The sequence below is a fragment of the Amborella trichopoda genome, chromosome 11 (genome assembly GCF_054954075.1).
Source record: "Amborella trichopoda isolate Santa Cruz 75 chromosome 11, AtrichopodaSantaCruz75HAP2 v2.0, whole genome shotgun sequence".
NCBI lineage: Eukaryota > Viridiplantae > Streptophyta > Magnoliopsida > Amborellales > Amborellaceae > Amborella > Amborella trichopoda.
In genome coordinates this window covers 38,983,271-39,007,282 of record NC_142346.1, presented here as the reverse complement: position 1 = coordinate 39,007,282, position 24,012 = coordinate 38,983,271, and the positions used below count along the sequence as shown (strand labels likewise).

Sequence of the window (24,012 nt, the reverse complement as noted above, 5' to 3'; positions counted from 1 at the left end):
ATTTACAAAAGAGAGAAAATAGTTGCCCCACTGGAAGCTGATGCTGTAGTTATGCAGGCCAACAAGCATGGTGGTGAAGTGGAAATGAGTTGCAACTGACGTCTAGAGAGAGAAAATGGCACCGTGGCCAAAGCCTAAGCCCTAGTTTATGCAACTCTTCTTCCTCATCTATTTTCTTCCATTTCGGACCATACAACTCTTCTTTCTCAGCCATTTTCTTCCATTTTTGCAACTCTTCTTCCTCATCCATTTTCTTCCATTTCTGCAACTCTTCTTCCTCATCCATTTTCTTCCATTTCTGCAACTCTTCTTCCTCATCCATTTTCTTCCATTTCTGCAATTGAGGTCAGGATTAGAATCAAAAGAAAAGGTACGCCGGTTCAGAGATGGGATTTTGTGATTTTTTACAAAGATGGGATTTAGGGTTTTTTACAACCAAGATGGATGGTTTTTTTTACAGAGATGGGATTTGGGGTTTTCCGTTCTTTCAATGTTGAAGCTTGGAGCAAAAGATGGATGTTTTTTACAGAGATGGGATTTGGGGTTTTTGGCTCTTTCGGTGTTGAAGCTTCGAGCAAAAGATGGATGGTTTTTATAGAGATGGGATTTGGGGTGATTGGTTTTTGGTGACTCAAGTTTAGAGAGAGAAAGTAAAGAGATGGGGTTTGGGATTTTGGACGTCTTTGCTGTTCATGAACGGGTGAGAGATGGCCCATTTGAAAAAATTCAACTCTGATTTGAATTTTTTTTATTGTAACTTTTGTCTTGAAAGTGAAAGATTTTTTATTTCAATCTAAAAATATTGGGTTGTCCAAATGGTTCAAATCTATTTCACAAGATTTTTGGATTGCAATTTTGCTTTTTATAAAATTCTTTATATTTTTTACGTCGGGCTAATTGCGAAGCATGGATGTCCAAAACAATCCAATTAAGGTGTGCCTCCAAATTTTATCATAGCATGTAATTTTGGTGTAAATTTCTTAAAATTATCTAAAAAATCTATTTTTATATCTAATTATAAAATTTTAAACTCAAAAAATGATAAAATCAAGTAGATTTATAAACATATGAAAATCCTGAAAATGGACGGTCTAGATATTGTGTTGTAAGATGCACTCTTTTTGGGACTCAATTTTTTTTTTCATATTCACACATCTCGATGTCGATTAGAAGGTTTTTCAACATCATAACAACATTCTATAGATTTTTGAAGTGCATATGTAATTCTAAATTTTAAGGTTGCAACCAACCTTATATAAACTTTTTCCTTATATAAAATCGTAGCCGTCTATTTTCTATTCTTTTAATCTATACTAATGGGGAGGCTTGTGCATCCTTGAAGCATCCCACCATTTGGGCATTATACTTTTTAAGATCGAAAGCATCATTCCAATTACCAGGTTATGATTCATTTAATGGATTCCTAGTATCAATGTTACTTGGAGCTGGTATTCCCAAAGTGCTTCAACAGTGTCGACATCTTCAACACTGGTTTTAATCAAGGAAATTTCCATTAGAACCTCAGCATAAAACTGAGGTAAATTTATATCCAAAAAGAAAAAATCAAACCTCTATAAAGTAGATATTAAGAAAGGAACAACGTATTTTCTATTTTATGCTTAGCTCTTACTATATTTTGTTCTAGCTCAAAATGACCATTGGTTCGGACATCCAATTTCCAAATTGGTAGCTTCTGTTTTTAGTGAAATGCCAGACATTCAATATCTATGTCTAAATCCATTTTTGGTAAATAGGTTAATGTCTGGACCCAGCCTTTCAATTTAAAAAATGATGAGTCAATATATGATGTACGAACCCAATTTTTTTTAATGGAAAGCCAAAGCCAAAGCCAGGCTCAAGTTTCCATTAAAAAAAAGAGAGGTTGAGGTTTGGACACAAAAATTGAAAAGAAGTTAGTGGAAAGTCTGGGTCAAGCTTCCATTAAAAAAAAAAAACAGAGAATTGGGGTTTGAACGCAAAAAGTGAAAAGAATGGGTTCGGACATTCACTCTCTATTCACTTTTCAAAAGAGTGATTATAGGACCACACTTGAACTTTGTCCATTGAATAAAGGAAAAGTACGCAATGAAACTATTTACACTTAAACTTTGTCCCTTAAATAAAGAAAAAGTACGCAATGAGATTATTTACCTTTAGTATAATGGGTCACAATTAATCTTGATTATTGAATGTAAAATTGGGTAGTTGCATTTATTCTATGGACCACGATCCAAAGTTAAAAAAAAGAATTCTCAAAATTTGTGACCCACCCAAACTATCAGATTTCACATTGAATGGTCATAAATAATTGTAACCTCCTTGTACAAAAAGTAAATGATCTCATTATATACAATCTTTGAATAAAATAATCATCTGGTAATTCTAAAGTGGTTCCCATAAAGGGAAAAAAAAAAAAAACATTATATATGATGTGCAAGCTTGAAGGAACATCCTATAATAACAAAATTTACACATACCATTTATAAAACGTGAAAGGTGTACATGTGTATGCATTTACTGAGATAAATTCACTTTGATGACCCAAACAAAACCTTCCTCTGATGAGGATGGCACTGACAACAATGGGAGGAAAATGACTATATGCAGGAATGCTTTGCTAAAGAAAGACCTTCAGGAAGCAGTATTTACATGTGCGTGGCCAAATGACCCGATCTTTGACTTGTATGCATGAGTTCCTTTACTAAAGACCTTTAGGAAGCATTGTAAAATAATAAGTACAAGTTAAAGGATGCCAATAGAAAAATGTTCTTGGTAAACTACTACATTGACTCTAAGATTACATATGACAAGCCAGTTATTGCGCAAATGTATATGTTAGGATTAGTGATAGTTAAAATTACCGCATCCATGTTTTCTACAAAAGATAGATAGTATTATGGTAGAAACGAAAGGGGCTTTATTGGAGAGTAAGAAAGAAACATAATGTTCTCTATAAAAGGGGTAAAGAAAATGTAATATTTATCCTTTTGAGGGTTACATCTTTGGGGAAGGGATCTCCAAGGTGGAGATGGGTCTCCAAAGGAGAGACATGACCTCCAAGAGAGAGGTTATTTCCATGGGTTTTAGGTGGGTAAAGTTTTCACTTCAAGAGAGAGAGTTTTTTGGTTTATCTCGAGGTTATCATTTTGGTAATGATATTAAGGTGGGAAATACGACATTGATCAACGGTTTTGCTCAATCAAAAGAGCGAGTTTAGAAGGGAAGATGAGGCACGGTTTTTACCAACTCTTAGATAATAGTATCTCTTGTAACCCAAAATTGTAATACTCATTGTGATAGTGGATTTCTACTTGCCGAGGCTGTGGACGTAGCCTTACAAATTGTAAAACTCATTGTGATAGTGAATTTCTACGTGCCGATGCCATGGACATAGTCTTATAAGGTAAACACGTAAATTGTGTACCGTTGTGTGATTTTAATTTTTACTTTATTTCTTGCGCTGGATTTATAATATATTAATCTATTTCGTGCTTAGTCAATTGTGTACATTATCTTGGGTGGGATCCCGGTATTTGGGATTCCCAATTACGTAAGTGAGGAGTTCCCGAGGACCCTACAATTGGGATCAGAACACAAGGTATGTATAAGACTAAGGTTATATGAAGGAAAATATGAATGGTGAAGTTAGATAGGTGCATGGCTTGAGGTGGAGACATATAGAGGCAAAATGTTTGTAAAAATTTCATAATAGTAGCAAGTGAGAAGAAATTCATAAATTTATTCAATGAATGTAGACGAGGTAAATTTGGTGATTTTACTATCAAGGAGGAGATAATTGACACAATTGACTAAACGGGCTTGGACCGGCCCTAATCACCATAGGGCCGCCAAAGCCTAGCTTGGCCTTGACCGAATTGAGGAAAAAAAGAACAAGCACAGAAAAAGAGGCCCAAACCCGGCCGTACTCTCGGCCGTGATCCTGACCCCGCCCTCAAACCACATTTCATGGCCCAAGCCCTAGTTTTTTAGGGCTGAGTTGACCGGGTTGTGTGGCCCATTGCAACCCCAAGCCAAGATGAGGATTTCCAAAGCCCGAACTTTTTTGTTTTTTTTTCCCAAAAAGTTAATCATGGATTCATGATGTAACCACTTAAAATGTCTTACATGTTGGACAGTGACGATTGTAACTCATCAATGATCAAACAAACATCAATTCAATTGTACATCTAACTCTTCTCCATCTTCATCCCACCCATCGGAAATGACAAACACATTCCCTAACATAGAATAATGACAGATACAATAACATTTTCACATGGATTTGTTCATACGATCAAACAAAAGCTAGCATCCTAAAGTGCTATCACTATCTATCCTATCAAATGATGGAGAGTGATAGAGATTATTTTTTCATGGGTCCGATTCTCCCTTCACCACTGCCTACCAGTAACGGCTAATGCCCTGCATATCCCTTTCGCACCCAATCCGGAAGTTGTTGTCCAAGAAAAGAGGATTCACAAGCAGGTGCAAGCCTTCTCCAATTTATGTGGCTTACTACAACGCCCTAGGATTCTGATCAAAATGGGATTATGAAATTATCCACCTCGTCTAGTTGCTATCATCTCCTCAATATTGACGCTCATCAATATTACACCCTGAGATTAGCGATGTGATCCAAATCGTCGATCCAGATTCTGAATTGGTCGAAAATCAATTATGCAAAGGTATAGGTCCAAACCTGGTTCCCTGCCAATTTCATTTTTGTTTACTTTTTTGTTTAATATATTAAATGTTTTTTATTTAATCTAAATATTTTCTTAAATTCCCTTAAATTCTCACCCCATCAACCCTTCTTTTAATTTTTCTTAATTTTTTAAATATTTTCTAAATTACCAAAGTAGATCAATCCGAATTGCCGTTCTAACGATCCCATACACATATGCAAGGTGGACGATCCACCCCACCGTATGATATTAGAAGATGTATGAGCAAAATGGGATCTAAAGAGATCTGATCTAGAAAGCACAAGTTTGTGTGGCCTTTTCTTACTTCCATGCCCTCTAGCTGAACGATTTGCTTATGTGCATTGTAAGGCGGTTTTCACGCATAGTATGTCCTTCACGTGCCTATCAAACAATCATTTTTTTCTTCCAAACCCTCCTTACCGAAGGATTATATTGCTGCCATGGGAGAGAGGGTTTTTATTATCAATTTTAAACTCCAAAAATGGTTCAAATCAAATAAATCTATAAAGGCAATGGTTCAAATCAAATAAATCTATAAAGGCACGGAAATCTTGAAAATGGATGGTCCACATAATATGTACTATTTTTAAGACCTGAAATCTCTTTCTTCTTGTATCTACACATCAAGATGATTAATTAGATGTTTTTCCAATATCAAAACAACCTTTTTGAAATATTTTAGAGGTACAGCTTAAGGCTACTTTTTAAGATAACGTTATATAAACTTTAGCCAACTTAAATTGATATGTTGTAAGAGGGGCAAATCTCACTCTCTAAGAAAACCTATACTCATACGGTCCAAAAGGTATATGCAACAAGATTAAGTGGCATACAGAAGTCCTGTTGTTGCCATAATCAACAAAAGCTTGTACATCATACAGCCGTCCAAAAGGTCGATGCAACGGCATACAGAAGTCCTGTTGGTGGCATAATCTACAAAGCTTGTGCATCATACAGCCGCAGAATGACAGAGGTAGTAAACCACTCCTTGGCCGACTCGTATTGACAGAGGTTGTAAACCGGTCCTTGGGTGACTTGTATAGATAATAGATACTTGGGGTGTGGTGGATTCTGAGAACTCATCGATCTCAGAAGTGAAAGAAATTTAGATGTTTTGCGGAAGAATATTATAAAGGTTATGATCTTTTTTCGGAAATTAATACCAAATAGACTGTTTTCTTTATTCTTAGGATCATATGAAGCCTAAAAAAAGGAGGCAATTTCTGTAATAGGCGCGGTTCTAGAACAATATAGCCGAGCAGTTGCCAACTAGGGTACCACTGAACAGAGATAGATACCTTCAGAACTTAAAACATTTTTATAGCAAGGTTAGATTGGAGCCAAACTTTGATACACCAACATGCCTAAACCAGCTCTTAGTAATACAGTATAGAAATGAATCATACTACACTAGTGTATATCACTAGGAAAACGCAATATCACTTTCTACACCAAAGTTACTTTCTTCCACAAGTGTAGCTATGTCCTTGATTTCGTACTGGAAGTAAGAGGTAAATTTCCTAGTCATGAATGTGTGCCATGGCATGGTCAAATTTTTTCTCCGTGGCGGCTGCTTTTTTTTTCATCAAAAGATATGAAAAATCATTTAAATGTTACAAATATGAGAATTCTCTCAGATCCCAAAAACATCAAAAATGCCAAACTTTGAGAATACCATCCCAAAAATACGAGCAGCAACAAAATAAAAAAAAATTACAATGCTCGATAATTAATATTGAACAAGCACCTAAGGGTTCTTACCTCTCTCTCTTCCACACTTCTTCAGGGAATAAGTGAGAATAGGGACTACAAAAAGAGGACGCTGCGGCCGTTTTTGCTTTGCTCTCCATTGGGCGGTTGATTGAGTCTAAGAGGTGGTGGCAGTAGTGGCAGAGGACGAGGAATCTGAAAGGGGAGCCACGTACTCTTTGGGTCTCCACATGGATTTCTTGACAACGAGAAGTGCTTCCTTGTCCTTGGTGTAGGTTAGGCGCACGTCCCAGTGCATTGACTTCAAAATCTTTTCCACTTCTGCAACCGTGTCCCCAGCGTCTCGCACTATCATCTTCCCCTCTGGTCTCAGTATCCTGTCTGCTTCCACCAACACTCCTTCTAAATTGCACCTGCGTATAATTCCCCATTCTTCCATAAAAAAGCCCAATGTAACTCCAAAATCTCAGGCAATAGCTGCCATAACACATACATGCAAGCATACATATATAACATACACACACAAACAGCCAACATAACACACAAACAAACATACACATTTAGATTCATACATATATTCCACTGGTTACTTCAAACTGTTTAAGGATATAACCAGGTAATCCTCACACAACTACAACAAAAAGCAAGCAATAACAATAGGTCAAAAGCCAAATGAGGGCATAACATTCATATTCAGGACCAAATCTATGGAAGGTGCAGTTATGTTACTTAATGATTTGAAAGAACCAGAAATTGAATCCAGTTATAAGTGATAAATCCTCACAGGAGCTCACAGAACTGCATTCAATTTCTGCCAGAGGTGAAAAACTTGAGCAACTTTGGGGAAGATGTGGCATTCCAGCCATGAGGACAATTTTGAACAGGATTACAAAAATTGCCAAAAGGAAATCAACACTCACCAAGAGGATTCTGCTTAAGCAGTGTTTGTTCATTTCAGAAAAGCTTGGAGCAAAAAGAATGAAAATGATGATTACTGTGCAAAAGCTCCACAAAGCTGAGAGAGAGAGAGGTTGAGCTTCATAAAATAAATTATTATCTGGACTATGAGTACTACAGATATAATGGAGATTTTTCTTTCTTTTTTTTGTTCTTTGGGCGTAATCTATTGAAAAATCAATGAGTACCTTGTTTTGAGCTTGGAGAAGAGGTGATCAGCATGGAGGAGGTCATACGTTCTGGGATAGGTGCTGAAAGACTCACACCAGTCATGGTATATACCAAAGAGACCCCGCTCATATATGATGGGAAGGGTATCAGGTGAATCAATGGGCACCACATTCATCACCCACACCTGTATGTCCCTCAGAGCTGCAGCAAATCTGCCAAGTAACAAATGAAAGCACCATGGTTATCCAACAAGTCAATGCCTGAATCATAACTCAGTCACCAGCAATCAAGTTGTTCTAGAAACAATGGTAAAGTAAAATCCACCAAACAGAACAAAAAAAAAAACAAAGGGAGCTAAAAGTGGATAAAGGCCCTATGAGTTTACCATCAAAAAATTACAATCTAGTTTACTGAAATGAGAAAAGTCCCACTTGCCACTTCTTTGGGAAAAATATGGCCACCATTCCCCCCATTATTGATACCACAGGCACAAAGGCTCTCTGGATCATAGGCAACATGGTTTCAGGCTTTGAGCTAACCAAGCTTCCCACAGAAAGGCTTTTCAAACATTAAAAAATCACAACTAAGCCCGGATTTCTAAACATATCCTAGCTGTCTGAAATTTGGTTTGAAGTCAATCTGAACCCACTTTGTAACTGTTGCATAGTTTTAAGGAGTGATCATTTAATAAGCATAGCATGGTTAATCATAAGCCAGATTGGTTCCTTTCTGGCACACTTACCCTCCATAGACGGCTCTCATGTCCATGACATTCCTTACTTTGGACCAGCTGATTCCTAAACCATTCAGATACGAATTGCTCACGACCCGTTTCCAGTGCTTATAGTCTACTGTGAAATCCTCTGCTGCTGCTTTTCCATAGACCCCAACCTGGGAACTGTTGAGCCAATAAGGTGGTTTCTCCAGTCTCTGAGGCCATGTCTCAGGCCATCGGGATCCCCTCTGTCCCTCATCCGTTGGCACCCTATGCATGCACGCCTGCAGGGGCACATACCTGATATGCAGCCACACACAAGGTCTAATTTAGCTGCAAATCAGTGCAAAAGTTTCCCTATTTTCCAATAATTACAAGTTAGACTACTAATCTTCAGGCGCTACACCACATTCCAATCTATTATGCTAAGCCACATCCATTGGGGTCAGCACCATATGCTGAAATAAAGAACAGTGATGGAGAGAGAGAGGAACCAAACAGAACAAGGCATGATCACAAGGTTGGCCCACTTCTTCAATGCCATCCAACATTTTGGATCGTGATTACCTGAGTGGATGATGGTTTGCTTTCCAAATTCCAATATGAGAGTATTTCTTTTTTCTTGTGAAAATTATATAGCACATCTCTTTGTTTATTTCTTTGAATTAAAAAAATGAAATCTACCAACCAAGCTGCATTTGGATCATCAGACTCCTGGCATAGCGGAGGTTCATTCTTCTGCCTAGAGTTGTAGCATTCATTTGACAAGGGCTTCTGAAATACTGCAGCACCAACTTCATTTATTTTATCCTTGCTCCTGACCACCATCTTCCAGCACATGGACTTTGTCAATGCAGCCATGGCTGTGACCAAGTAGAGTCTACATGTTAAAATCTCATACATATGTAATGTTCACATTAACACATACTTGCAGAAAGATATGCCATTGTGTGCTTTATTGGCCTGCATCTGCGATCATTCAAAATTAAAAGGTATGCCCATTTTCAAGGTAAAGGTGGTGCAATTTACCATTCCAGATCCCAACATCTTCTTCCAGCTTCTGGTAAACAGGGGTAGCCGACCACACAAAGTAACCCCCAGGACGCAACACCCTATTTAGCTCTAGTAGAAGTTTACCACCTGCATGTGAATGTAATACAGTGCCCATGTAAACATGTAATTAACCACCCAAAGCAACGGTTAAGAATCCAATCAACATAATCCTATAGTTTAGAAGGGAAACAGTACATAACCAACAAGAAGTACAATCTAATACACAATGGAAAAACTACAGCGCATAAGTGTCATCGCCATCCCCAGAATAAGACATGACTCGATGGTAAAGTCCCACTGCATCTCCATCACCATCAATCATTTCATTGGACAGCCAATGGTCTATTATGATGTTCCATAGCATCTATTATAGTGTTCCATAGCCCATTGGATCTAATATAGAAAGCCATACAGAAAAGAAAGTACTACTAGGTCTACTTAGAGATCCAAATTTGTCCCTGCCTTCACAAGTTCAAACCTGTTAAAGAGTTATTACCTTCAATGTGCCAAGGGACCCTACAGCGTGCACAGTGGACAACATCAAAGGCTCTGCTTGGGAATGGAAGCCTCTGAGTTCCCATAACAGCAGATATTCCAGGGATCCCTCTCTCCAACGCAAACTGCACCTGGGCCTCATGCTCATCCTTGGGAGCAAAGGACATGGTGAGCACATCCCTGTCGAATAGATAACCACCAAAGCTCGCAACCCCACAACCAACATCCAGTATCACACGGCTCCTTTTGCCCCAAGCTATGTCAGGAACAATCTGCATTCACCACTGAATTTGTGAGTAAAAAGCACACAAAAGGTAGTAGAAATATTCCTATTAACAATCTTGCTATAGCTATAAAGGAAAATAGGAAGTCAAATGAAAAACACCTAGCTCAAAAGTACCTGCCACTCCAGGGTTTAGACCAAGGAACAACGAAGACCAAGTTGACATCTAATCAAATTTTAAGAAATAAGGATTTGGTTCCTTGGGTGAGCATGTGCATGCACATGTTCAAGCATCTAGGAGATAATCAGGTTTTATGGGCACTAAGGATTTGGTCATACAGGTGAGCTTTTCCATGAGAATGTTCAAGCCTCTGGGTAATAGAATATGTCTCACAATGTTACTCGCACAATTTATTGACAAGATGAAGGCAGAACACTTGCTTTTTGAAGACAAACTTCAGCCAATCATGCAGTGACAAACATCAGATTGAGGCGTGACATTGCTGTCACTTGCAGATGCTCTCAGCAAAAACAAATATCAAATGTTGACATAGGAATCACAAATGTTTCAAGAATATAAAATTTAGATCTGAACAACCGTACAAAATTCATATTTTCTATTCCACACATTTTCGGCTGGATCCAAACATGATACAGCAAAAATTGTTTAGTTTAAAATTGAAAAATTACGACAAAAATTTAATACAACCAAGGATGAATGAAAAGATGAGCACATTAGAATTTCGGCAAGACAAAAAAGAAGAGAACATGAACTGCATGCAAAAAGCATCAGAATATATATATATATATATATATATATATATATATATATATATATATATATATATGAGCCCAATGGCCCAGATTGAATCTGAGCCGATCTAACAATCACGGATGCCCGATAGTGTTCGAATTTTAATTTTTTTTTCTACAAATCCAAATCACTTGAAATTTTAGACATGTGTTGATAAAAAATAAGTGAATATTCGAAAAATATTTTACATGAAAAAATATTTTACACTAAAATTTTTTGGGGTATTTTGGTCATTTTTTATTTTACAGATTATTTTTTTTATATTTTTATTAGGTGCGGCTTGATGAGAAGAATATTCAGTTAAAATTTCAAGTTATTTGGATTTGTAGAAAAAAAATTAAAATTCAAACACTCTTGGCTGTCAGATCGGCCCAGATTCAATCTGAGTCATTGGGCTTATACTATTCTGTGAGCTAGTGGGCTCACCCTAGCATCTTCCATATATATATATATATATATAGCAAAGTTCATAAACTCGACTCGGCCAAGGTACTTGGCCCTTGGCTGAGCCAATCTACTCGGGCGAGTTCGAGTTACTCGCCCGAGTAGAGTTCGAGTTTAAAAAAAAAAAATCAACACATAAATTATAGTATATAATTTATGTCATTCCAACTTATCATACCAATCGTCAAATGGCTTATTAGCCTTTCACTTTTGTTTGCAAAATTTATGATGGTGTGTCGGGTAGGGGGCCCAGTTTGAGAATACTCTTTGCAAGAGGACTGAGGTTCAAGTCCATGTTATTGATATATAACAACTAAAAATTTGTGTACATGATACTCAGGGCAAAAGTTTTCCCAACGCCTATAGGCGAAAATGAATAGTGATTTCGCCTACAAATTGGAATGACCTAAAATTTGGCGGGTATGTACATCTTACTGAGGCGCATCTAATAAAAATATAAAAATAATTATCTACGAAAAAAAGATTGACCAAAATACCCCTAAAACTTTTCGGTTATTTTGGTCAATTGTTTTTCATGTAAAATATTTGTTTTATATTTTTTGAAAATTCCCTTATTTTTTATGAATACACGCTCTAAATTTCAGATCATTCCAATTTGTAAAAAAAAAAAATGAAAAATAAAACATTATCGAACAATCGTGACTGCGCGGTAAACTATGGACGGTGATGGGGGTAGGCGAAATCACTGTTCATTTCACCTATAGGTGTTGCGTAGTGTTCTCTTATATATATATATATATATATATATATATATATATATATATAGCTGAGGTTAGCCTACTAGCTAATAGCTATAGTGTTAGCCCAACGGCCTAGATTGAATCTGGACCAATCTAACGCTCATGAACTCATTTGGTAATATAATTTACTATTTTTTTACAAATCCAAATCACATGACATTTAAGGCATTCATTCTTCTCATCAAGGTGCACCTAATAAAAATATTAAAAAAATAATTTGTAAAATATAAATTGACCAAAATACCCCTAAAAAAAATTTAGGGTATTTTGGTCAATTTATTTTTTGCAAATAAATTTTATGATATTTTTATTAGATTCTCGTATTTTTAAAGAATAGAAGCTCAAAATTTCAAATGATTTGGATTTATAAAAAAAAAACTAAAATTCAAATTCGAAATGCAATAGTAACCATTGGATTGGCCCAAATTCAATATGAGCTGTTGGGCAGACACTGTAGCGTTAGCTAGTAGGCTAACCTCAACTTTTCCCATATATACAATGATACCATTTATCTTTATTATAAGGAAGTTACAATTACTCCTACTCATTAGATGTCAATTGGATGGCTTGGGCTAGTCACAAAGTCTGAGAAATGTTTTTTGAACTTTGAATAAAGGGTCTTACAACTACCTAATTTGAAATCCAACGAACAAAAGTGATTGTGACCTCCTTGTAAAATAAATGGTGAGTGTGTGTATATATATATGGAAGATGCTAGGGTGAGCCCACTAGCTCACAGGAAAAATTAAGCCCAATGGCCCAGATTGAATCTGGGTCGTGATCTTAATGTTTAAATTGCAATTTTTTTTTCTACAAATCCAAATCACTTGAAATTTGGAACGTGTGTACATCAAAAATAGGTGAATCTTCGAAAAATATCAAAAAAATATTTTACATAAAATAAATTGACCAAAATACCCCTAAAAAATTTTGGGGGTATTTTGGTCAAAAAAAATTTGTGAATTATTTTTTTTTATATTTTTATTAGGTGCGACTTGATGAAAAGAACACACGCCTAAAATTTCAAGTGATTTGGATTTATAGAAAAAAACTTAAAATTCAAACACTACCAGACATCCGTGTTCGTCAAATCGACGCAAATTCAATCTAGGCCATTGGGCTTATACTATTCCATGAGCTAGTGGGCTCACCTAAGCTTTTTCCTATATATATATATATATATATATATATATTCAAGCCTTCTTAATAAACTACCAAGAGATTTTAAATGAATCATACGCAAGCATTGTCAACCTTTTTTTAGCTTTATTTTATTTTTCTAAGTATCAAGCTCTAGTAACATAATTCAGCATGTGCATGTCACACGGGGAAAGACTATCATCTAAATATCTGTGGGCACCATCAAAAAATGACATAAACCTGTTTCACCACATCACCATTAAGTTTTGCAGAATTGGAAACGGAAAAGTAGTTGATGCGTCAGGGGAAGCATTTCTATATTTGTCTCCCCAAGGACATAAACCATCCATCTAAAGTCATGGTCCCTCCAAGAAAAAAGGTAAAATCAATGGCTCAAATATTTCCTTGTAACAAATATCATTTTTAGTTTTAAATTTTTTTTAACACATTAATGATATCCTTGTTAGGGATTTTATATTCCTTAAAAATCAGGGTCAAAATTTATTTTAAAAATGGATTATTAAGGGGGGCACATTTCTACATATGATTCTGGGTACTCGTAGGAATTCATACGATGAGACCACCTTTTTATCGATATCTAACAAGAACACTAACAAATAATTCATGACATTGGCCACTTATTTGCTACCCAGAAAATCTTTCAGAGGTCGGGCCATTGAGAGAAGTGGAAAATCCATTTCTGTTTTGCGAAGGCCACATGCACTAGTAGCATGGTCACATTTGCATATCATGGCCAATCATGCGATCCAGAAGTTAACTTCAGATTATCAGACTTGCTAGCAAGTATTCTTAATTGTTCTTTTTAAAAACATTATGGGAGTATTTGGTTACAAGGAGTTCCTTTTTGGTCACATTAACAGTTATTTCACCATATGTGCTGAACGTTAATGCAAAATAAGTAAATAAAAACCTTATCCAGGTCGTTTTGTTTGCATGATTCAAAATGAGGTATATCTGTAATTGTCTCGACACCCAGGGAAATAACCAGTGAGTACCTTTTGAGGTATCTCCTTAATTGTCTCGATTCCCAGGCAAATAATCAGTGAGTACCCCATGGGATAATTATAGTTCACAAGATTTTCCCTTTCCTAATAAGTTGTAATGGTAAATCGCCAACTCAGCCATATCTTACAATAGTTTTAATTACACAAAAATGTAAGATTTCACTCATCTAGGATATTTATGTTTCAATTTTCAAAGAAACAGGATATTCTTCCAGGAAAACATCTTGACGAGAAAAGAAAAAAAAACAAAAGGGAGAAGAATACAGAAGGTCAAAAGAGATTACCTGCTCAATAAAATCAATGTAATGAAGGGCCCCATGCTTGAATTGAGTTCCACCCCCAGGGAATGTAAGGTACTCGCCACTAACCTTCACCCAATTCTGGTGCCCCTTAACCACAGCAAGCTTTGTGTGGGGAACGTTTTGATACCAGATCTGCAGCAAAGAAAACACACCTCAGAACATAAGAGAGATACTAAGAGAAGGGAACTATAATCACAATGAAGGAGTTGGGGTTGGGATATAAATTGTGGAAAAGGAGAGTTATATAACACCTTGTCTCTGCTCTGTGGCCACTCAATCGGGCATTTGTATCCCTCAGTCAGAGGAACGAGACAAGTGGGGTTCTCTTTGGGACAGTGCCTCTCGCGGTGCTCATAGTGCTTGGTGCTGCGAAGCTGCCTGATTGCTTCATCATTGTCAAGGCAAGGAATGTAATCAGGACCAGCAGAGACATTGCACAGCTTCCAAGTGTACACTTTGGAGGACGTGGAAGCCTCTTCCTGCACTTGCTTCTCATTCTTGGACTCCACAGCCTGCGTTGACCAAGACCCACCTTGTATGTTGGTTTCATTCAAAATCTCTGATTGTGCACCAGCTGGGAAAGTTTCCAAAGGAACATGCTCTTTGCCTTCCCTGCTCTCCTCTTCCTTACCAGTCTTCTCATCAGTGCTTTGCTGCTGCTGCTCCTGCTCTTGTTGTTGTTGCTGTTGCTCCTGCTCTTGTTGTTGTTGTTGTTGCTGCTGCTGCTGCTGCTGCTCCTGCTCCTGCTCCTGCTGTTGTTGAGTCTCAGCCTCCACCTTTTCCAACTCCTCCTTCTCCTCTGTTTGTGACAACTGTTCTGTACCTTCTTGTTTCGTCTCAGCTTTTGAACCATCATTCGCCACCTCTTCTGACTCAGGGTTAGTCTTCCCACGTCCTTCCTCATTTTCTTCCTTCCCATTCTCATCCTCGCTATGTTGTTTCAATTCACTCTCCTCCTGGCTCTGGCTCTCCTTCTTGCCATCTGTTTCTTTCTCCTCTTCTCTCTCTTTGGTGTCACTTGCTTTCTCAACAGTCTCTTTGTCTTGGGTATTGGTTTCTCTCTCATCCTGAGACTGAGTCGCCCCTGCTCCATCTCCTTGTATCGCATCATCAGGCAAATCACCAGGAGTATCCTCAAAGGTTTGAGTATCACTCGCCGCTACTCGCTGGTCCTTTTCCTGTTCTGTAATCTTGGGTTCAGGGTCTGTCGGAGACAGATTCACTCTTTGTACAGGGCCAACTGCAGAGGAGGTCATCATCCATACCCCAACCAAACACAGGCCCACAAACACCACCAATGTAACAGTAGAGCAGTAGGAAGACGATGACGACCTCCGATCCACCCCACCTCTTGGATTCTTTCCAAGAGCCATCATCTCTCTCTCTCTCTCTCTCTCTCTCTCTCTCTCTCTCTCTACCACGCCAGCTCCACTGGATCGACTTTGCCTCAAATTGATTCAATCTGAACAACGAACAATATCCAAAATCAATCAACAGGCAGTAAACTCTTAAAGCTTTACCCTCTCTCGCTCTGCATTAATCCACAAAGAGAAAAATATTCCCTTTCAAACAAAGATAATAAACATGCATATAAATGAAATAAACTGAACGGAGTAAATCAGAGGTGAGGAACTGACGCAATTGGAGGAGAAACCCCCCAAACCACCTCAATTTACCTCAAGTTTTTCAATCATTCCCATGCTCCACCTTAAACCAGTAGAATTATAAATGGCATTAACATAAATAAAGGCATACAGTGAAAATGCTTAAATTGAAGTGAATCAGTACAGGTAGGGGCCCTTTCCCCCCACTGATTTACCCAAAAACAAACAAAGGTGAATCAGTATAAAGTATAAACACAATGCAGAAAAGGGTATATGCACACTGAGAGGAGACCTCACGAAAAGAAAAAGTAAAAATGGAGACAGAAGCATAAGCTCTAAACCAAAGAGAAGCTCCTTCCAAAAATTACTTGCAGATCTATGACAATGTGTCTCTTGTTAGCAGATCTACAATCCAGAGCTCCAGATCTCATGAAACTAATGTCGCTTCCATCAAATTCATATCAGGGAATTGAACAAGAAAATGAAAAAAAAAAAATCAGAGCTTCCTTAGCTTGATGAAGCCATTTAAGAGATGAAGCAAGCTCACATTTACCAGTAGTAATGCAATTATGCAACAATTCAAAAGAAACACAGGCAAATCACTGAACAATAAAAACTCCAAACCTTTGAAAGAGAAAAGCCATAAACATGAAAGAGAATGTGCAGAGAGTCACCTGAAAAAAGAAGGAAAGAAAGAAGAAGATGGATCCCAGATCAGGAGGTCACCCCCAAAGAAAAGAAGAAGATGGATCTTGAATGCATTTTGAAGAGAAAGAGAAAATGAGGTAAAGAAGATTTTAGAGAGAGAAAGATGGAGAAGGATAGCCACAAAGCGGCCGTGGTATTAGCAAGCAGAGAGAGATAGGACACATGACCTTAAAAGACGGAGTAATGTTCAGAGCCGCGCTATGTGATGCTTTTTCTGCGTGTTCATTGCAATGCGCTTAAATAAAGCAATTGTTTTATAATGAGGATCGAAGGTGCAGTGTCGCTATTGTCCGAAGGCCAGTAGTTGATATCACTATTTTTGGACAAAGGGAACTGAAGATGGCATATGTCGGTGATGCGGCCACCGCCAAATGGAACCTCCCCATTCGATCTCTCCTTTTACCACGTAGACTATGCTCCCGAGGGACCATAATTTACTTTTTACTCTGGGTGGCAAGGGGTCGGATGCGTGGATCCGAAGTTATCGGACTTGGACCTGGATCTGACTTGACTCGGATGCAGACTTTGGACCTGACTTATCTTGTCCAATTCTCAATCCCATACACCCAACCCGCCGGGTCCAATTCTCAGACCCAGGACTCGAATCTGGCTCGGGCATCAAGTCTCGGTTGGGTCACAGTCCATTGCCACCCCGATTTACTCCCTTTGGTCAGATCACTCAATTTTTTCAATCTAAAACTTTGGTAACCACCTTATGCTAATTGCGCTATGTCCCTATAGAGTTATCTGGTCCCTTTTTTCATCATAAAAAAGGTAGCTTAGGGTAAAAATAGGGTGCTAATTTGAAATTTTAATTTTTAAGTTACTCATTTGGGTAGCTCCGATGTTAGGTTTTTAGTGCACATCTCCCTCTCTCCCATGCTCTATCTTTTTCGACCATTGTTTTGAAACCTGGCGATTTTTAATCTGGATGATCGGTCCAAATAGGAATAAGTCCCAACCTGATTCCCTCCTAAAGTCCTCCCACTTATAGATGTGGTTTTTTATTATTATTTCTTAAACCTCTTTAATGTTTTTTTAGATCCCCTTAAATACCCGGCCCTTAAAGTTGTATTTTATTTTTATGTATTTTTAATTCTTAAGATCACCGATTCAGATCGATTCAGACTCAATCCATATCACTAAGCTACTGATTCGACATGGATATGTGGGTGAATAAATTGCACCAATCCAAGTTTTAAAAAATTGCTTTCAACTCTTTCATTTTATTAGATTTGTCTTTCCTCTTAAATCTATATTAAATCAACAAGATGATATTATATTAACCTTTTTGGGGAGAAAGATGTCCAAATCTACAAGATGATATTATATTAACATTTTTGGGGGAGATATATGTCCAAAAGCGACATTCTCCCTCTCGTGCCAATAAATAAATGAGAGGGTACCCTTGAGAGATGCTTTAATTTAATGTTGGAACGATCTCATTGAAGAATGAAATGGTGCATACTATTCACATACATGTCAGAACCAGTTTTGAAAAGAGCATAAACTATAAAACATTGGTGCGTGAATGAAAGGTGGCGAATTAAATCCAATTTCTTTAAATTAGGAAATATTATTAATCCCCTAGTAATATGACCATTCTCTCTAATCCCTTTTTTATGGAGCTATGTGTGAATCCTTTAAGTAAATCCTAGTCAACCAAAACTCCAAAAGGTCCATGTTAATTATAAAGAAAGATAAACATTGCTAATTGCTACTATTGTCAACAATAGTAAATAAAGGAAACGCTTTTTATGTGATTCCAAGCACATATAAATCATATATGACCATACTTCTCAGCCATTTGATATAAAACGACCGTTAGAATTGCTTATGTCACAATATCATGCCAAAACACTCTTCGATTTTTATTTTTACATATCCCTTTTGGCTTTAATTTGGGGCCTTCAATCTCCTTACTAGGGCGCACCTAGCAAAAATAAAAATGAATATTTATTGTGAAAAGAAATAACCAAAATGCTCCTTAAAGATTTAGAGGTAGTTTAATAAGTTTTCATCATAGGATTTTTTTTCCATGTGCGTCCCTTTCACATGTATACATGCCCCAAATTTCGTTGCAAAATAATTTATAAATAAAGATTAAAAATAAAACACTATGAGCCATTGGATCAACATCTGATGATCAATAGCCAACTTATGGCATTGTGACTCAAGTCATCTCATCCATCTACTAAGGCCTGATTGCTAAGAAAGAGAACCAAATATACGATATATGTGGGTGGGGTCCTATGGAAAGCTTTGCCATGAATAAAATTCTCTTCTAGTCCCTCTATACGATGGACAAAAAATAACCAATTATGTTAAAGCAATTGCAACAAGTATCTAAAATTCAAGTTTAAAAAAAGGAAAACATCTCCAGCCCTATTTTTAGGTTTAATTTATTGATAAACTCAATATTTCAAAAGATATCTTCTAACCCCCTAGCTATTTTAAACCTATTTTTTAACCTAAACAAATGTGAGATAGACATGCTCTTTCTAAATCCAATCCTTTCTCTCTCTTCACTTCTATATCCCAAACTTATTTTTTCCTCTCTCTTCATGCATCTCTCACTTTTTCTCTCCTCCTATATTTTTCTAAACATCTCTCTCTCCTCCCAATATCCTCTCACCTCTATGAAGTCATCCTTTCTCTCTATAAGTTTGGGAGGATGGATTTTAAAAAAAGCATGTCTTTTTATATTTGTTTAGCCTAAAAAAACAGGTTTAAATTAGCTCAAGGGGTTAGAAGAAATAAAATTTACAATTTTTATGCCCAAAATATCTTTTAAAACCTTGGGTTTATTGTAAAATGAAACTTAAAAATATGAGGTATGGAGATATTCTATGAACAAGCCATCCCCTACATACGCACATGCATTACCTATGAGTGAATTAATTACAATAAGTTCGTAAAATTTAAGTTTAAGAAAAAAGCAAACTTCCTATGCTTCCCCTACAACATAAAACTTATATGCTTCCCCTTATCCAACCGTCCATTCAGAATGGAGGACTAAAATTGCCCTAATCACAATATTACGTCCATACACTATTTTATTTTTAATTTTTTTTAGATAAAATATTTTGATGCCAACTTTCCCCCCCATTCTTCTATTAAACTCGCACTTTAAAAAAGTTAATGAAAATTATTCCCAATAAATAAAATGATCAAAATTATCCTAAAAGCTTCAAAGGGTATTTTGATCATTTTATTTTATCAAAAAATTATTTTTAATATTTTTTATAGGTGCGCCCCAATGAGAAGATGGTACGTACCAAATTTCATATTCATACAATATGTATTAAAAAAAATTTAAAAATAAAATAATCTGAGACATGGGATCTAGGATCAAACAGTGAGTGGCTCACTCGATTAAAACTGGACGGCTAGATGGGAGGGGAAGCATAAATCTTCAATGTTGTAGGGGAAGTATGGAAACCTTTTCCTAGATTAAAATTGAACAGCCAAATGGGAGAGGAAGCATAATCTTCTATGTTGTAGGGGAAGTATAGAAACCTTTCCCTAAAAAAAAATATGAATGAGCCATCCCCTACACACACTACTTAGGAATGAATTTCTACTGCACTTCATTTATGGCTCATCACCATCCAAAGTTTATTTAACAATCATGATTAATGAATAGTGTTTGAATTTTAATATAGTTTTAAAAATCCGATTTATCTAAATTTGGGATGCATGTGCATTTAACCAAATAACACAAAATAAAATAAAAAATAAGATGATAAAAATTACATTGAAATATTTATAGGGGTAATTTGATCATTTTTATGGTTTGAATTACTTTTATATGCGCCTCGTTGAGATGCACGCACCCACAAAATTTGAGGTTAATATGATTTATAAAAAATTATTAAAATTCAAATATGAATGGGATAGTGGGGAGTACAAAACGCTCGTTGAGATGCACGCACCCACAAAATTTGAGGTTAATATGATTTAACAAAAATTATTAAAATTCAAATATGAATGGCATAGTGGGGAATATCAAGCACTGTTTTATTTTGGCAGAAGGCTACTTTGGTTAAGAGATAGGGACTGTAGAAGAATTTATTTATGGCAAAAGGAGGTAAGAATCAACCTTAACCGTTAGATGACAAATGGGGCAACTAAGGTAGTCCCATTTCCAACGCATTATCTTGCAAACTTTGGGATACATCCACGTTGTATATCTCAGCCATGAGCGATGTTAGTATATTTTGGGGAACGATCACATGGTTTACGGGGAATTTTGAACCGTCAATCATGCTAAAGTAAAAATAACTCAACACCAATTATGTGGGGCATAGAGGTTTCTCGAGTCATACACTATCACATGGTTTACGGGGAATTTTGGACCGTCAATCATGCTAAGTAAAAATATCTCAATACCGATTATGTCGGGCCCCATAGAGGCTTCTCGAGTCATACAACTTATACTATTATGTCCATACTTTTTCTTTGTTAATTCTCTTGTTTCTCTCTCTTCCCCATCTTCAAATAAACCCTTGTCACTCTTTCTTTCGTTTTTTCTTTTATTTATTTATTTATTTTATTTTTATGTGTTTGAGAAAAGGTGACCATTATTAAACAACACGTTTGGTTCATATCAAAATGATTTTTTAGAAATGATTTTTTCAGAAAATAACTAATTTCTCACGTTTGGTTCGTCACAATAGAAAGAACTCGTTTTTACCTATGAAAATAATTTTCCCAAAATCTAAGAAAATGGAACCATACCTATGTAAGTATGATCGCAGATTATTTTAAAACAAGCAGGGGTAGGGGTGTAAATAAGGCTGCTAACGGGGCGGCTGGCCCGAGGCTCGGCAAAGCCCGAAACTACTTTGGCCCACCCCGTCCCCGAATACATACTATCAAAGCCTGATCGCGCCCAAACCAACCAAAAAAGAATATATTGGGCCTAGGCATGGTATGGCCCATTAAGGAGTCTCCCCTTTTTATTTATTTTTTTATTTCTCTTCAAACTTTTTTGTTTGAAGTACGCTAAAAATATCTTTTAGAATAATTTTTAAAATATTGGGTTTCTAGAGAGAGAAAGAGATATTGATTTTTTAGAGAGAGAAATATTGGGATTTTAGATAGAGAAATAGATATTAGTTTATAGAAAGAGAATATATTGGGTTTTTAGAGAGAGAACGAGATGGATTTTTAGAGAGAGAAATATAATTTGGATTTCTATAGAGAGAAATAGAACTTGGATTTCTAGCGAGAAAAAGAGATATTGGGTTTCTAGAGAGAGTGATGGTTTTTTGATAAAGAAAGAGATTGGGTTTCATAAAAAAGAAAATAGGTTTTTAGATAGAGAAAGATAGATTGGGTTTCTATAGAGAGAGAATGCGTTTTAGAGCGAGCAAGAGAGATTGGGTTTCTAGAGAGAGAATGAGGTTTAAAGAGAGCAAAAGAGACTGGTTTTTAGAGAGATATTGGTTTCTCGAGAGAGAATGAATTGTTAGAGAGAGAAATAGATATTGAGTTTCTAGAGAGAGAGAATAAATTTTTAAAGAGAAAGATAGATTGGATTGTTGAGAGAATGATTTTTTAGAGAGAGAAATAGATAATGGGATTTAAGATAGAGAAAGAGAGATTGAGTTCTAGAGAGAGGGTGGGTTTTTGGAGAGAGAGATTGAATTTTTAGAGCGAGAGGATGGCTTTTAGAGAGAGATTGGGTTTCTAAAGAGAGATAATAGTTTTTAAAGAGAAAGAGAAATTGGGTTTTTAGAAAGAGAAATATATATTAGAATTTTAGAGAGAGAAAGAGCGAATGAGTTTTTAAAAAGAGATATTGGGTTTCTAGAGAGAGAATATGTTTTAGAGAGATAAAGAGATTGTATTGCTAGAGAGGGAATTGGTTTTTAGAGAGAGATTAGGTATTTAGAGATAATGTGTTTTTAGAGAAAGAAAGAGATTGGATTTTTAGAGCAAGAGAATAGGTTTTTAGAAAATGTTTTTTAAAGAGAGATATATCTAGTTTCAAGAGAGAGGTTAGTTTTTTAGAGAGAGAAAAAATTTGGGTTTTTAGAGATAGAATATGTTTTTAGAGAAAGAAAGAGAATGAGTTTTTAGAAAGAGAAACAGATAATGAGTATTTAGAGAGGGAAAGATAATGAAATTTTAGAAAGAGAGAGAGATTGTATTTCTAGAGAGATAATGGGTTTTTAGAGAGAGATTGAGTTTCTTGAGAGAGAGAATGGCTTTTTAAAGAGAAAGATTGGGTTTTTAGAGATAAAAAGATAATGAGTTTTTAGAAAGACAAAGAGAGATTGGGTTTATATATATATATATAGAGAGAGAGAATGGGTTTTTAGAGAGATAAAAATTTGGATTTTTAGAAAGGATAAGAAAGATTTGGTTTTTAGAGAGAGATTGGGTTTCTATCGAGATGATAGGTTTTAGAGAGAGCGATTGGATTTTTAGAAAGATAGATTGGATTTTTAGAGCGAAAAAGAGATATTGGATTTCTAGAGAGAAATAATAGCTTACATTCCAAATTCCAAGATGGTAGATTCATAGTAAACCTTGATAGTATTACTAAACATGAAAGATAAAAAAAAAAAGAAGTGAAATGTAAATCTAAGAAATTTATTTCCTACAAAAAAACTAGTCCATACGAACCAAACTTGCCCCAAGATAATGAAAGTGACGAGGTGAAGAAAAACAAAAGAAAAAGAGAGAAAAAAAAAAGGAGAGGAAAGAGAAGGGGAGAAAAAGAAAGATGGGAGATCCTTGGTCCTAGTCAAGAGGTGGATTGTCTCTCTTATTCTTTCCTCCTTCGCTTTCGCTGTCTTCCCCATTTCCAAATAAACCCTCGCCTCTTTCTACTCTCCCTTCTCCCTTTTCTCTCGGTTCATCATTACTAGAAGAAAAAAGTTTATATAAGGATGCTACCTTATAACGTAGAACTACGAATGCCGCTCAAAAACCCATCGAAAAAGATAGTTTTAATGTTCAAAAAATCTTTTGATTGATCATCTCGACGTCGAGATGTATGACTATGAAAAATAAAAAGATTTTAAGTTTAATAAATAGTGCATTTTACAACATATTATCTGTACCGTTTATTTTCAAGATTTTTATATGTTTATAAATCTACTTGATTTTAACTATTTTTTAAATTTAAAATTTTATAATTAGGTGTAAAAATAGATTTTGAGATAATCATA

The 24,012-nt window shown here is 36.2% G+C and overlaps 1 protein-coding gene across 5 annotated transcripts; it reads right to left on the bottom strand.

Moving 5' to 3' along the window:
* Window positions 1–5,999: 5,999 nt before the first annotated feature.
* Window positions 6,000–17,057, bottom strand: LOC18436869 (S-adenosyl-L-methionine-dependent methyltransferases superfamily protein). 5 transcript variants are annotated; one of them, XM_088851467.1, is made up of 11 exons: window positions 16,996–17,057; window positions 16,745–16,794; window positions 16,154–16,223; window positions 14,768–15,978; window positions 14,499–14,648; window positions 9,809–10,079; window positions 9,289–9,399; window positions 8,948–9,122; window positions 8,287–8,559; window positions 7,562–7,756; window positions 6,000–6,829 (listed from the first exon to the last, which is right to left on the bottom strand). In XM_088851467.1, exons 4-11 carry the CDS (start codon window positions 15,890–15,892, stop codon window positions 6,574–6,576), a joined length of 2,556 nt encoding a protein of 851 aa, XP_088707593.1. In that variant the 5' UTR covers window positions 15,893–15,978; window positions 16,154–16,223; window positions 16,745–16,794; window positions 16,996–17,057; the 3' UTR covers window positions 6,000–6,573. The 5 variants fall into 5 exon arrangements, with proteins under 5 accessions (XP_088707593.1, XP_088707591.1, XP_088707592.1 ...); XM_088851465.1 differs by lacking the exon at window positions 16,745–16,794 and having other exon boundaries at window positions 16,795–17,057; XM_088851466.1 differs by lacking the exon at window positions 16,745–16,794.
* Between the last annotated feature and the right edge of the window lie 6,955 nt (window positions 17,058–24,012).